The 12,945-nt window shown below is 45.6% G+C and overlaps 1 protein-coding gene across 1 annotated transcript in view; it reads left to right on the top strand.

Moving 5' to 3' along the window:
* T265_12896 (hypothetical protein) overlaps positions 1 to 8,165 on the top strand; it is a gene marked incomplete at both ends in the record, with an annotated part of 19,478 nt that extends 11,313 nt beyond the window's left edge. Inside the window, 5 exons of the mRNA XM_009166142.1 lie at positions 7,213 to 7,531; positions 7,575 to 7,652; positions 7,693 to 7,860; positions 7,898 to 7,993; positions 8,043 to 8,165. Coding sequence (XP_009164406.1) covers positions 7,213 to 7,531; positions 7,575 to 7,652; positions 7,693 to 7,860; positions 7,898 to 7,993; positions 8,043 to 8,165 — 784 coding nt within the window. The remainder of the gene's footprint in view (positions 1 to 7,212; positions 7,532 to 7,574; positions 7,653 to 7,692; positions 7,861 to 7,897; positions 7,994 to 8,042) is intronic.
* Between the last annotated feature and the right edge of the window lie 4,780 nt (positions 8,166 to 12,945).

The following is a 12,945-nucleotide window of genomic DNA, read 5'->3' as shown; positions in this document are numbered from 1 at the left end:
AGAGGAGTATGAAGGAGATCACGAAACGCTTGGGTGCTGTCGGTGCTACTCGCCTTCCAGGATGGGGACCGCGTGATCCTCTGCCTGGTTGGAGACACTAAGAGATATGGCTGCCAACCTATGTGAGTGGAGTTCTTGTCAGTTTCTATCCAGGTTGCCTGAGTGAATGTCTGGAGGTGTAGGCACGTCGGAATGACTGTGTTAAGCTAGCACTAAGTCCCTTCCCTGTCCACCTTTACTCTTTTCTTTACAATAAGGCTTTCAAATAAATTATGGTTGTACGGCAATGAAGCATCGTTGTTGAACACTGATGCTTCTGGTTGCACACCTTTGGTGATCCTGCAACCGCTAGTTTTGTTTTATTCGTTATTGTTTTAAGCCGCCAGGAGGGTCTGTATGAATGGCTTATGTGCGGTTCATTTGATGACTTCTGTGAGATTATCCCTTAAACCCACTGATAGTTTCTGTCTGTTCACTGTATCTGCTTAAACCCCAACAGGCTGTAGTTCTGATGCACTCGTGGACAGCTTTTGCAACTCTTTGAGCGCGTTGTTGCGACAGACCAAGAACCCAGATATTGTTGCCGGGGATAAGAATGCGTAAGTAGGTAGACTTAGCACTACTGAGGATCAATGGGATGGTCGTCCAGGACTGGAGTCGGGACGCACAGACAGTGACGAACCCCTGTTGCAGTTGTCTTTTTTGCTTGGCGAAATCACTTTTGGTGTCTTCTGGTGTCCGTTGAACCGGAAGTCGAAAGTTCGATCCGCATCCGCGTCAAAAGTGAATCCGGTGGTGGAATTAGCAGTCATCATCATCGACAGCATGACATCACTTTTCAACACCGATCAACAAGGTTTTCTTCAAAGGGTATGTGAACACCAAAGTTTCGGAAACTCTCAGTGTTCATCTCATTATTTAATCGATCACGAGTTAAAAAGGAATGGAGAGAGTGGGCATCCTTGACGGACACCGCTTTGTGTACGGAAGTATTTGGAGAGCTCTCCACACACGTCACACGTCTGAGAATACAAAGAACATACTAAGTTCAGAAACTTCCGGGGCATTCCTTGGTGAGCAAGCGTCTCAAGAAGAACAGACTGATCAACCGAGTCGAATGTGCCTCGGAAATCTCAGAATACTAGAATTGTTGATGGCTTGTACGTATGGGGTTGTTCTAGCACCTGAAGGAGTGTGAAGATTTGGTCAACGCAACCCCTACCTGGCCGGAATCCCGCTTGCTGCTCTCCATTCAGTATCTCACGAGCCACCGTAAGGCGGCGAAGCTCAAATTGATGCCAATGGTCTCGTTACAACCGGGGTCAGGCTAATCCCCTTGTGGCTGCCACACTTACTACGCGCCCCCTTTTTTATGAAAATGGGCACTATCACCGACTCTCCCCAGGTGTCTGGGATAGACTGCTTTTCCCAAATGTAAGCAAACAGATCGGACAAGCGCTGACTGGGGACTTCACATCCCTCTTTGAACACTGCGGGTGGGAGGTCATCCGGACCAGGAGCTCGGTGGCACTTGAGAGAACATATGCAGTCGTCAACCTCTGAGACCATAGGTAGTTCCGCGTTCACCGTCCAGGGTTCTACTTCATCTGTGAGCTCTAGATGAATGCCAGCTGGTGGCCACGACAGTTTTTGTTCTAAGTATTCAGGCCACCGGCCGAGACGTTCTTTATACGAGATGATCGTTCCATTCTGTTGTTTGATGGTTTCACTCACAGGTGGTTTCCGGAGACCGGTCGCATGGATCAACTGAAATAATCTTCGAGTATCACCGGCTTTCTGAGCCTCTTCCATTTCTTTCTGTGTCCACCATGCTCCACGGTTGGCTCGCACGCTCCTCTGTAGGCTTGGGCGAGATGGTGCAAGTGGTTGGAGCGCGAATTTACTGACAGAAAGATCCGTGGTTCGAACCCGACTGCCCCTTGGCCTCCCCTGTCTAGGCTTGGGCAACCTGACAGTATCCCAACCCTCGTGCTTCCTTTGGGTGGCATGGCAGCTAGACACCGGAAGGGTGTTACGGCTGAGCGATTTTTTTACGCTCACTTTCACTTGACGTGTGATAACTCTTCGCACCGGATTATGTTCTGGACCGGCTGGGATATTTCTTCGAGGTTCCACCGTTCGGTCTGATATCCAGCGCTTGCGGGTGCCTGATTGGGTCGTGCCACAGGCGAAATTCCCAGCACTGTGCAAAGAGGTGGCAATCGCGTCCCAGTATGTGTCCACATCTGATGGTAGAGCATTTGGAAGAGACTTTAAAAGATAATTTTGGAAAATCCGTCTAACATCCGGACCTGCTAGTCTCTCACTTGTCAAGTGATATGTCTACACCTTACGCGGCCCTGGAGAACGTGGGGAGAAGCGACTCCGGACAAGGGCGTGGTCAGAGTCCACAAATTAGTTCCAGAATGTCTGGCAGTCAGTTATTGATCCGCGCCATCTGTAACTGATGGCAATGTGGCCGATTTGAGTTTGTGGACGGCCATGTCCTCTGTGTTCTGTAACCGCGCGCAGGGAGAATCACGTGGGCCCCTGCCAGGAAGGAAGACTCCACAGTGCTCAACTTCACACTTCAGGATACCCAAAGATTTCAACAGGATTCCGCTTCTCAACTTATGAGACGGTCCTGTTGGTTGCGTTAGGAGTGCTTTTTAGTGTCAAGGAAAACCAAAAAGTGCAACCTTTTGGTATGCCTGGCGCAACCCACGCAGTTACCATTCCATGAACGTGTAAAGAACAGAGTTTTACTAGGAACCTTCAAAGGTGTAAGCAACAAAAATCCCATTACGGCGCTATTCACTAACTAACCGAACCGCTAAATAATTGGAATGTGCGGAAGCCTTCGACTGAGCTAAGATGCCCCCTAAGTGGTCCGAATTGCATTTGAACTTATGCCAACCGCATTCGATTTGGGTTTTGTCGCTTTTGATGCCTACTAGTAGTGCATATTCCTAGCTGTACCGGCTTTGGTAATCGGATATTCGGGGTAAGTGCGGCTGCTGTCGCTTCCGTTAGAGTTGTTGAACGTTTTTCAGTTAGACGAACTAAAGTGGCTCTTATAACCAAAGTTGCTTGCTTGATGGTTTTCTTTTCGTACTTTGTACTTACTAAGGCACTTTCCCTCTGTTCCATTCAGCTTAAAACTCTCGACGTTTCACTTTGGATTGACGAATTTAACTGTAGAGGGCTTGAGTCCGAATCTGATCGAACTGAAAACCCGCGTCAAATTAAAACGTCATTGTATAAACGCACTAAGGCCGTAAAGCTGGGGATACTGGTGACATGGTCGCCCCTAGCAATCCAACCAGCTAATACCCCGCACAAATATCTTTGGAGTCACTTGTCAGGGTTAACAGTGACGTGACATTGAGTCATTCGGTTAAACACCGAATGTCACAAGACGTGAATTACTTCCGGCTCTGGCTTCTCGTTGATTCCCTGCATTTTTAAAGGTTGAGTCGCGGCTTCGAGCAAACAACATTGTCATCCACATTTCCGCAACGAGCCATAGACAGCGTTCGTCTTATGTAAACCTGAGAGAAATAAACGCACAAGGTCTAATAGATCATTTCGAGCTGTTTTGAGGATTATGGGTTGTAATCGACTGCACCTGAATTTACAACGCCTCCCGACCGATCGGTGCCCAAAAAGTTGCGTTTTCCTAATAGCCGAAACAAACAGACCGGTGCGCAAACTAATGGTATCTTGACTGTTATCTTTGAGTGGACAAATGCTTGAAAGTTTATCAACTTGATTGGGCCGCGCATGCTTTACTGATGACCGTTTTTATCCTGATGATCGCTGGAAAGCATGCAGTGTACAATACTGTTATCGCAATTTTGTTTTTTTATACGCGCGGGGACTTTGTAGAGTGCACCAATGTTCATCAGCAGCTGTTTTTTAGAGTTGGGTTACGTGTGCGTCCCTAGGCAGCACGTGTCTGTGCATTTTCACCGCCGACCACTCCTATTTGGATTGTAGTGCAATCTGCAAGCGATAACAGCGAAACATCTGTACTTTGGCTGTTCCGATGCCAAACTAATGGTATCTTGACTGTTATCTTTGAGTGGACAAATGCTTGAAAGTTTATCAACTTGATTGGGCCGCGCATGCTTTACTGATGACCGTTTTTATCCTGATGATCGCTGGAAAGCATGCAGTGTACAATACTGTTATCGCAATTTTGTTTTTTTATACGCGCGGGGACTTTGTAGAGTGCACCAATGTTCATCAGCAGCTGTTTTTTAGAGTTGGGTTACGTGTGCGTCCCTAGGCAGCACGTGTCTGTGCATTTTCACCGCCGACCACTCCTATTTGGATTGTAGTGCAATCTGAAAGCGATAACAGCGAAACATCTGTACTTTGGCTGCCGGTTCCGATGCCGGTTCATTTGTTTCAGCAATCCAGGGAACAGGTTGACTAGGTTCACATAGTGAGCTGCTCTTATTAAATAATCACTCTTCATCGTCACCAGCATTGGAAGTAACAGCGGCGAACTCTGATGCTTCTGCTGCACAACTATCCCGATTTATTTGAATAAAGTCCTTCAAGTTATTGAAAAAAACAGAATCGAGAGAGGGTGCTAATCTGCCGCAAAACCTGAAGTGCCCTTGTCCTCAACACTCAGTCACACTAGTATGAGGTGCCTCATATCCGTTGGCTGCGATGCACTGTTCACTCAAGCACAGGGTTGCATGGTCCCCGTTTTGGAAGGTCAGCACCATTCATCTCATTCCGCACAATCATACTTTGTCCACCTGGTTTTGGCAACTCTAAATTAGGCATGTGCTTTTCAGTATGGGGTAACCTGGCTTTAGCAGCACATAACCGAGCCATCTTAGCTTGCGGTATTTTTGGCTCCACTCGATCCCAACTATATTTCCAAGATGTCGGTGATCAAACCCCGAAAATATCTCGACTTTTCCGTCTCCAGAAGCCACGTCCAGCATTCTCTACTTCAGTCTGATGCACGGATCTTTTGAGACCCAAAGGCATATCACAAGCGATACAAATTGACAAATTCAGTTCCGGCCTGAGTTGTATGCGACCTGCGGGATTAGTGTGACATGTTCCGTACTATGTCCCTCAGCATGGCACTATAATTTGTGCTTAGCACATGCCGAAGAACTGAGTTAACTTGATCGGCCATTCAGTGAAATTTGTGCTTCGAATGCGAATAACGTTCTCTACATGCTCAAAGTCGACAAGGTTCTTGCTCACAGAGATTTCAACACCAGAGACCATCCAGAGTTGGCATATTCATTTCGAATAGATTCCGTTGGCTGTGGAACACTAATTAGGTGGAGAACAGCACCCGCACAGTAGTAGAAAACACCGTTCTTAACTCGGTCATTTGCGACGTACGCGGATGCTTGGGAAAAGTAAAACAAGGGAAGACGACATGCTTTTCAAATAAACACAAGCAGTTTGTCGGTATAGGACATTACAAAGCAGCTACGGGTCAATGAATCTCAGACCTATAAATAATGTATTGGTTGTTGATCAGGTGGCTGTTGATCTGTTCGCCGAGCTTGGCAATCGTCACCATACGAGGAGACATCATCAGTGCGCAGTTGGGTGTGCTCGCCAGGTAGCAACTCAAGATAAATGGTGCCCAGTAGGATACAAAATCTTTTGCCGTGGGTACGAGTGGTTATGGAAACCTCACTTGAAAGTGTTTTCTTCACTATTATGCCAGACGCACTGCGATTTATAGCACACTGATTCAAGAGAAAACGGCGGAGTTAGAACGTCGTTAGTGGCTGACCAGCCCAAACAAAAGCCCATGATCACATATGAGGACAGCTTTGATGTGGCAGGAGAACGAATTATCTTCAGACCTGATGCGCTACTGGAACCAACGACTGTAAATCGTCTACCGATAGTGAGTGTGACGGTGACAAAATTAACTTGGTTCTCGATAGACAGTACATTCAAGTCGCGTTGAGGGGCGTGAAATTCTTGACAGTGAGGTTTAAGGTACATAGTTTGGTACGACATTGGTCTGTCACCGAACTAAGTGCAAATCCGTTATAGGCTGGAATTCAACCTTTCAAAAGTCCTTAAAAAGCAAAACGTTTGCCTGATTACCTGAAAAGCCGGCAAAACTAGTTTTCACATTTTCGCGCTGTGCCATGCGACGCTGGCTTGGGATGAGAACCTGTTGATGGCTTTCGGGTATTTTGGGTACCTCTGAACTATTCGAACAAGGGAAGTTTTCTTTCCTTCTGAGCGTTCCTTTCTGATGGAACTTATTGTGGTCCAGTTTGTGAAACCATTCCCTTGTAGAGAAGAAAGTAGGTTTCGATAAACGAACGGTTTTGGGAGTCTAGGGTGAAATTTTAGTGCTCTTATTCGTGTTTTCTTTTTTTATTTGCGCTTGTTGCCGAACAGCTTTCATGCAAATGTGTAGTTGGGGTTCACACAAGTGTGTGTTTGTAGTCCTCAGGTAAAAGGAGGAAGTACTGTAGATATATGACCACGTTAGGTTTTTGTTTATCACTGACCGTGCATTACAAATCGGTTTCTAGCAGATCTAGTGGTTCATGACCCTGTGTACCAGAGTGCTGCATCTTGGACGCTCTAGTTCTTCCCCCCTGTAATAATGCCAGTGTGTGTGTTTCAGGTTTCAATACACCTGATCCATATTTTCTGGTGCAGATTGGGTTGGTTCGATCTCATGTAAGGTTCTCAAACAAGCGCTAGACCCAGAATTGTCCAGTTTCCGTTTTGCGATATGATTTCAGCTCTTATAATCTTCCATTCCGGTCTTTGATTGCTAAGAGGCTGTTGACGCCGATCGTTAGTTGAAATAAGTGTCCCGTGTTCGTTGTGAACTCACATGGCATGAACTTTGGGTATTTAGGAGTTTGGGTGAACAATATATCATTGCCACTCTCTGGGACATGTTATATTCTCCGTCGAGTCGGTTGGGTGTATTCAATTCTTCTCTTTATGATCCAGGTGGAGGTTACTTCAGCAGACTCGCGGGTGAGTTTCTTGGAAAAATATTCAGAGGTACTATGTCCGGAGACTCATCTGTGTAGCACGAGCTAGGGGTTTTCGAAATATCGACTTTCACTCTCTACATTTAATTCCGTCCTCAAAGTTATTTGATATTTTTTTTGAAATAATGTTTGTGATACATCACTCTGTCTTGATTTCCCTGCCATTTTGCTTCCCAAACATTTACAGTCGCATTATCCTACCGATGACTGTGGAAGAGTATAATGTCGCCCAGCTGTGGTCCGTGGCAGAAGTATCGAAAAATGAAACTGGCGGTGGTGAAGGCATCGAAGTATTGGTAAACGAGCCGTTTGACGACGAACATCACAAGCCTGATCCACCACTGGCAGTTCACGGTCAAGTGTTTGACAAGGGTCAATATACTCACAAGCGATTCTACCTGGCTAATAAAGTCCCTGCCTACGTACGAATTCTCGCTCCCAAACGATACTTGGAAGTGGACGAACGCGCCTGGAATGCCTATCCCTATTGCCGAACAATCATCGAAGTAGGCTTGTTCATTACTTACTGTGGTCCCTTGCTCATAACAGAACCCAGCATATATGCAAGAGAATTTCTTCCTCAAGATTGAATCCATGTATGTGCAGGACAAGGTTGATGAACCCAACGTAGGTCTTCCAATCAACGACTCACACACCTTTGTCACAGATTCACCAACTCCCACCTGAAATGTTGGAACGACGCGAAGTCGTCTACATTGACTTTGTGAATGATCCTCCCTATAGCCATTCCGATTATGATCCCAACTGTGATCCCACCAAATTTCAGTCCGTTAAAACTGGTCGTGGTCCGTTGATTGGTCCAAACTGGTGGAAGGTACGTTTTCGAATTTGACCGACTTTTGCACGTTTAGAACACGGACATGCCAATCATGTGTGCCTACAAGCTGGTCACATGTGAATTCAAATGGTGGGGCATACAGACCCGTGTGGAGACAATGTTACAAAATGTGAGTTGTCTGGTCTGGCGTCTCCTAATTTGTACATTTACTATTCCAGCAAGAGCGACGTATTTTCTACAACTTTCACCGTCAGTTGTTTTGTTGGATGGATAAGTGGCATGGACTGACGATGAACGACATTCGAGCATTAGAAGACCAGGCAAAACATGAATTAGACAAGGTGAGTGGGTCTTTTCTTCCCATCTATGGCTTGTACTGTACTACTTTGGTAAACTTGCACCGGACGAATGGCACGAGACAGTGTGTATGCGGATTACGGCTTTTTGTTCCGCTAAAGATCGCAATTGGTAGAAGATCCAAGCCGACTGTAATTCACGTAATCACTTCCAATTCTCAGACTGTCATAGCAGCAGCTCACCCAGATATACGAACAAAAACTGGGAAGAAACCCACGAGCGATGTTCGCTTTAAGTGAATCCGAGGAACCAGATCCTAGATACTGCCAGAATTTGTTATTTCTCCCCCTAGTCTATCGGCCTTAACAGTCTTTTACGCTCACTGAAACAATTTCTTAGGTGACAACTAATGCTGATATAGCCTGCCAATAGAAGATCTTACTGATTGGTTTTCATTCTGCCTAGACCAAACTTGTAACCTACTCACTTCGTTTAACTAAGTCTTTGTCTCCAAAGCGAAATGCTGCCATGCAGCAAATGTACCGATCGCTCTCCAAACTATTCCGAAGCCCATAATGTATTTTTCGCCCTAATCTATGACGTAACATCCTCTTGGTCGACAATTACTGTTACAAAGATAATACCACTTTTCATTGTCTGTACAACGATAATCTAATTACCATATCTGATAATTGTCAGGAAAGTGGGAAACCACACCCACGTGTCGACTTCCCTAGGCGGTTTGACCAACTTGCTTGTTAAATATGTGTGCTTTTCCAGCACTGCGATCATACTGGAACTTGGCCACAGTATTGCTGCTTGTCTCCTGTAAAATGATTATCTGTGTAGTCCAGTCCCGTTTTTATCGTTACTTGGAGTGAACACGGTCGATTTCACCAGGGCCTGATGCAGAAAATCTACCGGTAGACTACTGATTTCAAAAAGTAATCAATCACACTCAGTAGCTTCATACCGTGGTGTTTATGACTTTAGTCGGAGAGTGGCAGCTTCTGCGTGTGCATCGATTATTCATTGATCCATGTACTGTCCCGATTATTAGGATCTTTTGAGCGAAATCCGCTCGCTTAGCAGAATTTCATGTGTATGTTTTGTTATTTTTCCGTTTGATGCACGGAAATTCTTTTGTGGACAAACGTACTTGTCAAAATGAGGTCCTTCCCACGAAGCAGCTGGACCTATCCTGTACGTTTTCACAAAATAGTTGGGATCCGAAAAATGTGTAACGAAATGACACGCTTTAAGCACTGTGCGGTAACAACCACCCGAGAAAGACCATGATTGGGAAGTGCCCATGTATTTTCGAGGTGACTGCTTGGTCCTACACCATAACGGTGCAATAGCGGTGCTCGTACGGAGGGATTTTTCAGAATATATAAGTCCACTTTGTCCCCTGGAACTCTTTTTTCATCTCGAGCGCTACTCAGGGTACTGCTTTTGGTCGGTCAGGAAGAGCTATTGTTTTCACACAATTTAAATGATAACAGGGCCTTTACACTGCGCACTTCAGACTGTCAGTGGCTAGTCGTTATCTCCGTGTGATATTCCTGATGGATCATATAGCAGTTGTGGTCATTCTTTCTCTCTAGGATTACATCGGCCAGCACAGTGCTTCCCAGAACGTTGCCACAGTGTTAGGATCGATTAATCAAGATACCAGTGGCTTCTGTCCTAGCGGACTACCCCTTAGTTCCTTCCTCATCCAATATTATTCTTTTCTTCACAATAAAGTTTCCAAATAAGTTTTAATTTCACGGCAGCAATGCATCAGTTCTTGAACCCTGGTGTTATGCTGATGTGGGAGTGAGAGGCTGGAGTTGGTTTGCTGCTCATATTTGAACAAAAATTCTTCCATAGCGCGGGTATCGGCGTGGTGACTGCGGTGAATCGAAGCACACATAAGATAGTAAAAGACAAACACAGAGATATACTTTCAATTCCAGGAGATTTACACGCTCTCTGACGTGAGCCTATGACACCCGGCGTTGGTAGCTGAAATTCCCCTCACACGGTATTTACGAGTGGTCGGTGTCCTGCTGTCTGAGCAGAGGTAATGTAACCACACTGCTAGTAGGTGTGCGGTGGTCCATCCATATAATTATCGTCGTCACCTGCCAGGCATTAGGAAGATGGTTTGTTTTAGGTTTGGACTGGGTCTGGTGATTCCACTTTAGAAACATTCTGCCGTTGTGATGTGATTGGTTGAATGCTCACCTTGACAGAAAGCGGCTGACCATGGCGTAGGAAGTCACACTGACTCCGCTAAGTCTGGTCTTCACTCCTACCCATGGACGGCTCACATTTTAATTACCACTCAAATCGATGGAAATGTTCTGGTCATACCAACAATCAAGCCAGTGTCTTCCATGAAGGGATCTGCCTGAAGTACAGTTTGTGATTGGTGGTCAGGATTACAATGAAACGACTTGGTAACATCACCAATTATTCGGAACATAAGCGAGGTACTGAAGTTATTGGTTAAGTTCCCAAAGAAAGTTTGTTTATTCCGAAGCCTAGTAATTTCCAACCGCTTATGGAAGTGAACAGCGAATCGTTCAACTTGAAGCATGGTACATATAACTGGTCTGAATTCGCGACAAAAATATATTTGAACAGGAGATAATTAAGTGATCTTGCCGTCCCCTAGCTGGAACAAAACAGTATTTGCTTACCTTTGTAATGTACTACTCATAAGGTTGCTGAAAATCCGTTTCACAGCCCACGACCGGTTTCGCCCTTTTTGGGGTTCATCAGGTAGGCGCAGTCCCCGGGTTTCCGTCAACCTTACGTTCTACTTGAAACGGATCTTCAGCAACCTTATGAGTAGTACATTACAAAGATATACATGTATCGCGATATTTCAAATATGGTAGCGACTGAGACATGGGGCGGCCTGGTGCAGCACATTCCGTTGCCTGAGAACATCATAAACGAAAGATTCAGCTGGGTTCCAGGTGGGTCTCTGGAAAAAACCAAATTAGTTTGCAAATGAGTGTATATTCGCTAATATTTGCTTATCTTGTGTTCTTGGTGACATTACGGGAACGACTACCTATAATTTTGTTTGATGACTCCACACTGCCAACCCAATACATCATATACATATTTCGTTTGCATTCTTTTGTTCCGTACAGCAACGAGAAGTCGGTGAAGTGCGAGGGACCATTGTAACCGACTAGTCCTGTTGCATCGGAATTGCCAGAATTACTTATACGTTTCTTTAGTTTGTGGCCACTCCAAGCCTGCCAACCCCGGTGAGTTCCTTGTTTACTGTAATCGAACCTCTCCATCCATGCTGCAACGGATTTTCCGATTGCTGTATGGTAGCAAAGCATCATTGTAGAACAGTGATGTCATGCTGTCGATGATGATGATGCTATGGGTGCCCTCCAGGAGCTAACGACCTGAGACTCATTGGTTCTAACTGCCCATGAAGAATCTTAAAACTAAAGCTTTGGTTGTTCATTGATTCCAAGAGGCCTTCAACCATTGGCCAACGATTTTATATTCCTCACAAATCACTGACTGAAAGTCTGTCAATGAGATAAAATAGCCATAGAGACAGAGTNGCCGACGCACAATTCATTCGTTACTTTAGAAAAAGTCTTACGTCTGTCCATCCCCAACTATATCGGAGGATACCACTTCTGCCCCGCGCGCATACAAATTCGTACAGAACTAATGTAGGTTTGTGATCAAGGTTCCGTGAAGTCCGCGCACTGTTTCACATAAGCTCGAGTTTTTTCTGTTTAGTGGATCGGTTCATATAGAATAAACGATGATTGCCCTTGTGACCCATCTCAGTATGCCACCATAATTACGCCTTTTGTTGAACTCTTGGACAACTGGTTGCTTTTCTTTCTGCATCTTGAATGGAATCAGCGGGAATAGAACGTCGTACATCCACCATCTGGAGGCCTTCAGTCGATTTGCGTGCTGCCATCCAACGACTTGTGTATGCGCAAACTATTTCCGACACGTCCGCATGTTGAATAGACTACTGATGTCGCCCTCAATCATTAGGAGTCTGTCAAAATCTGATGAAACATCTCCAGGTTGGGTGGTTCTCTCAGTTCAGTCACATCAAAGTGCTTCGGGCGGTTAATTTTCCTTCCACAGAAGCGTATCACCAGTCTGAGGCATACCATAACATGGTCTGATTCCAAGCAGGTGTCCCATCAGAAACGACGATTTTGAACGCAGCCTGTTCACCAGTAACTGACGGCTCTACAACCAACTTGACTCACTGTTGAGTAACCGATGATGGGCGGTAAATAGCTTGGTAGTGGTTATGATATCTGAAACTAACACCATTTCATTCATTCATCATCATTAACCAACTTGACTGTTGAGTAACCGATGATGGGCGGTAAATAGCTTGGTAGTGGTTATGATATCTGAAACTAACACCATTTCATTCATTCATTCACATCATTGTCAGCTGTAATAACCGCGTACTCGTCGTACAGTGGTTGTAGCTGCCGCAGTTTCGTTCACCTATGTTTTTTGGGGGGGGGGATAGGTACAGTGGGTTGTCAAGTGGGGGTAGGGGGTGGAAAAGGAGCTATGCATTGAAGGCAATAGCTTGGATGCACGAGCGCCATTGAGGGCGCGACTGGGCCATGTCTGATAATGTCTCTAGCCATTGATGTGGCCCGTCTCGGGGTCCCCATCCAGAAAGACGGCAGTGACCAGCGCAGCTGAGTTTACTGGTAATTGCTTTCATGCTTCCCTGCCAAGTCATTGTTTGCCCGCCTCTGGCTCTCTTCCACCCTTCACATGGTTGTGCGAAAAGGGCCCTTCGAG

This window comes from Opisthorchis viverrini, assembly GCF_000715545.1.
Source record: "Opisthorchis viverrini unplaced genomic scaffold opera_v5_22, whole genome shotgun sequence".
Classification (NCBI taxonomy): domain Eukaryota; kingdom Metazoa; phylum Platyhelminthes; class Trematoda; order Opisthorchiida; family Opisthorchiidae; genus Opisthorchis; species Opisthorchis viverrini.
Note: the sequence above shows the minus strand (reverse complement) of the source record. Positions and strands in the feature narration are given on the sequence as shown.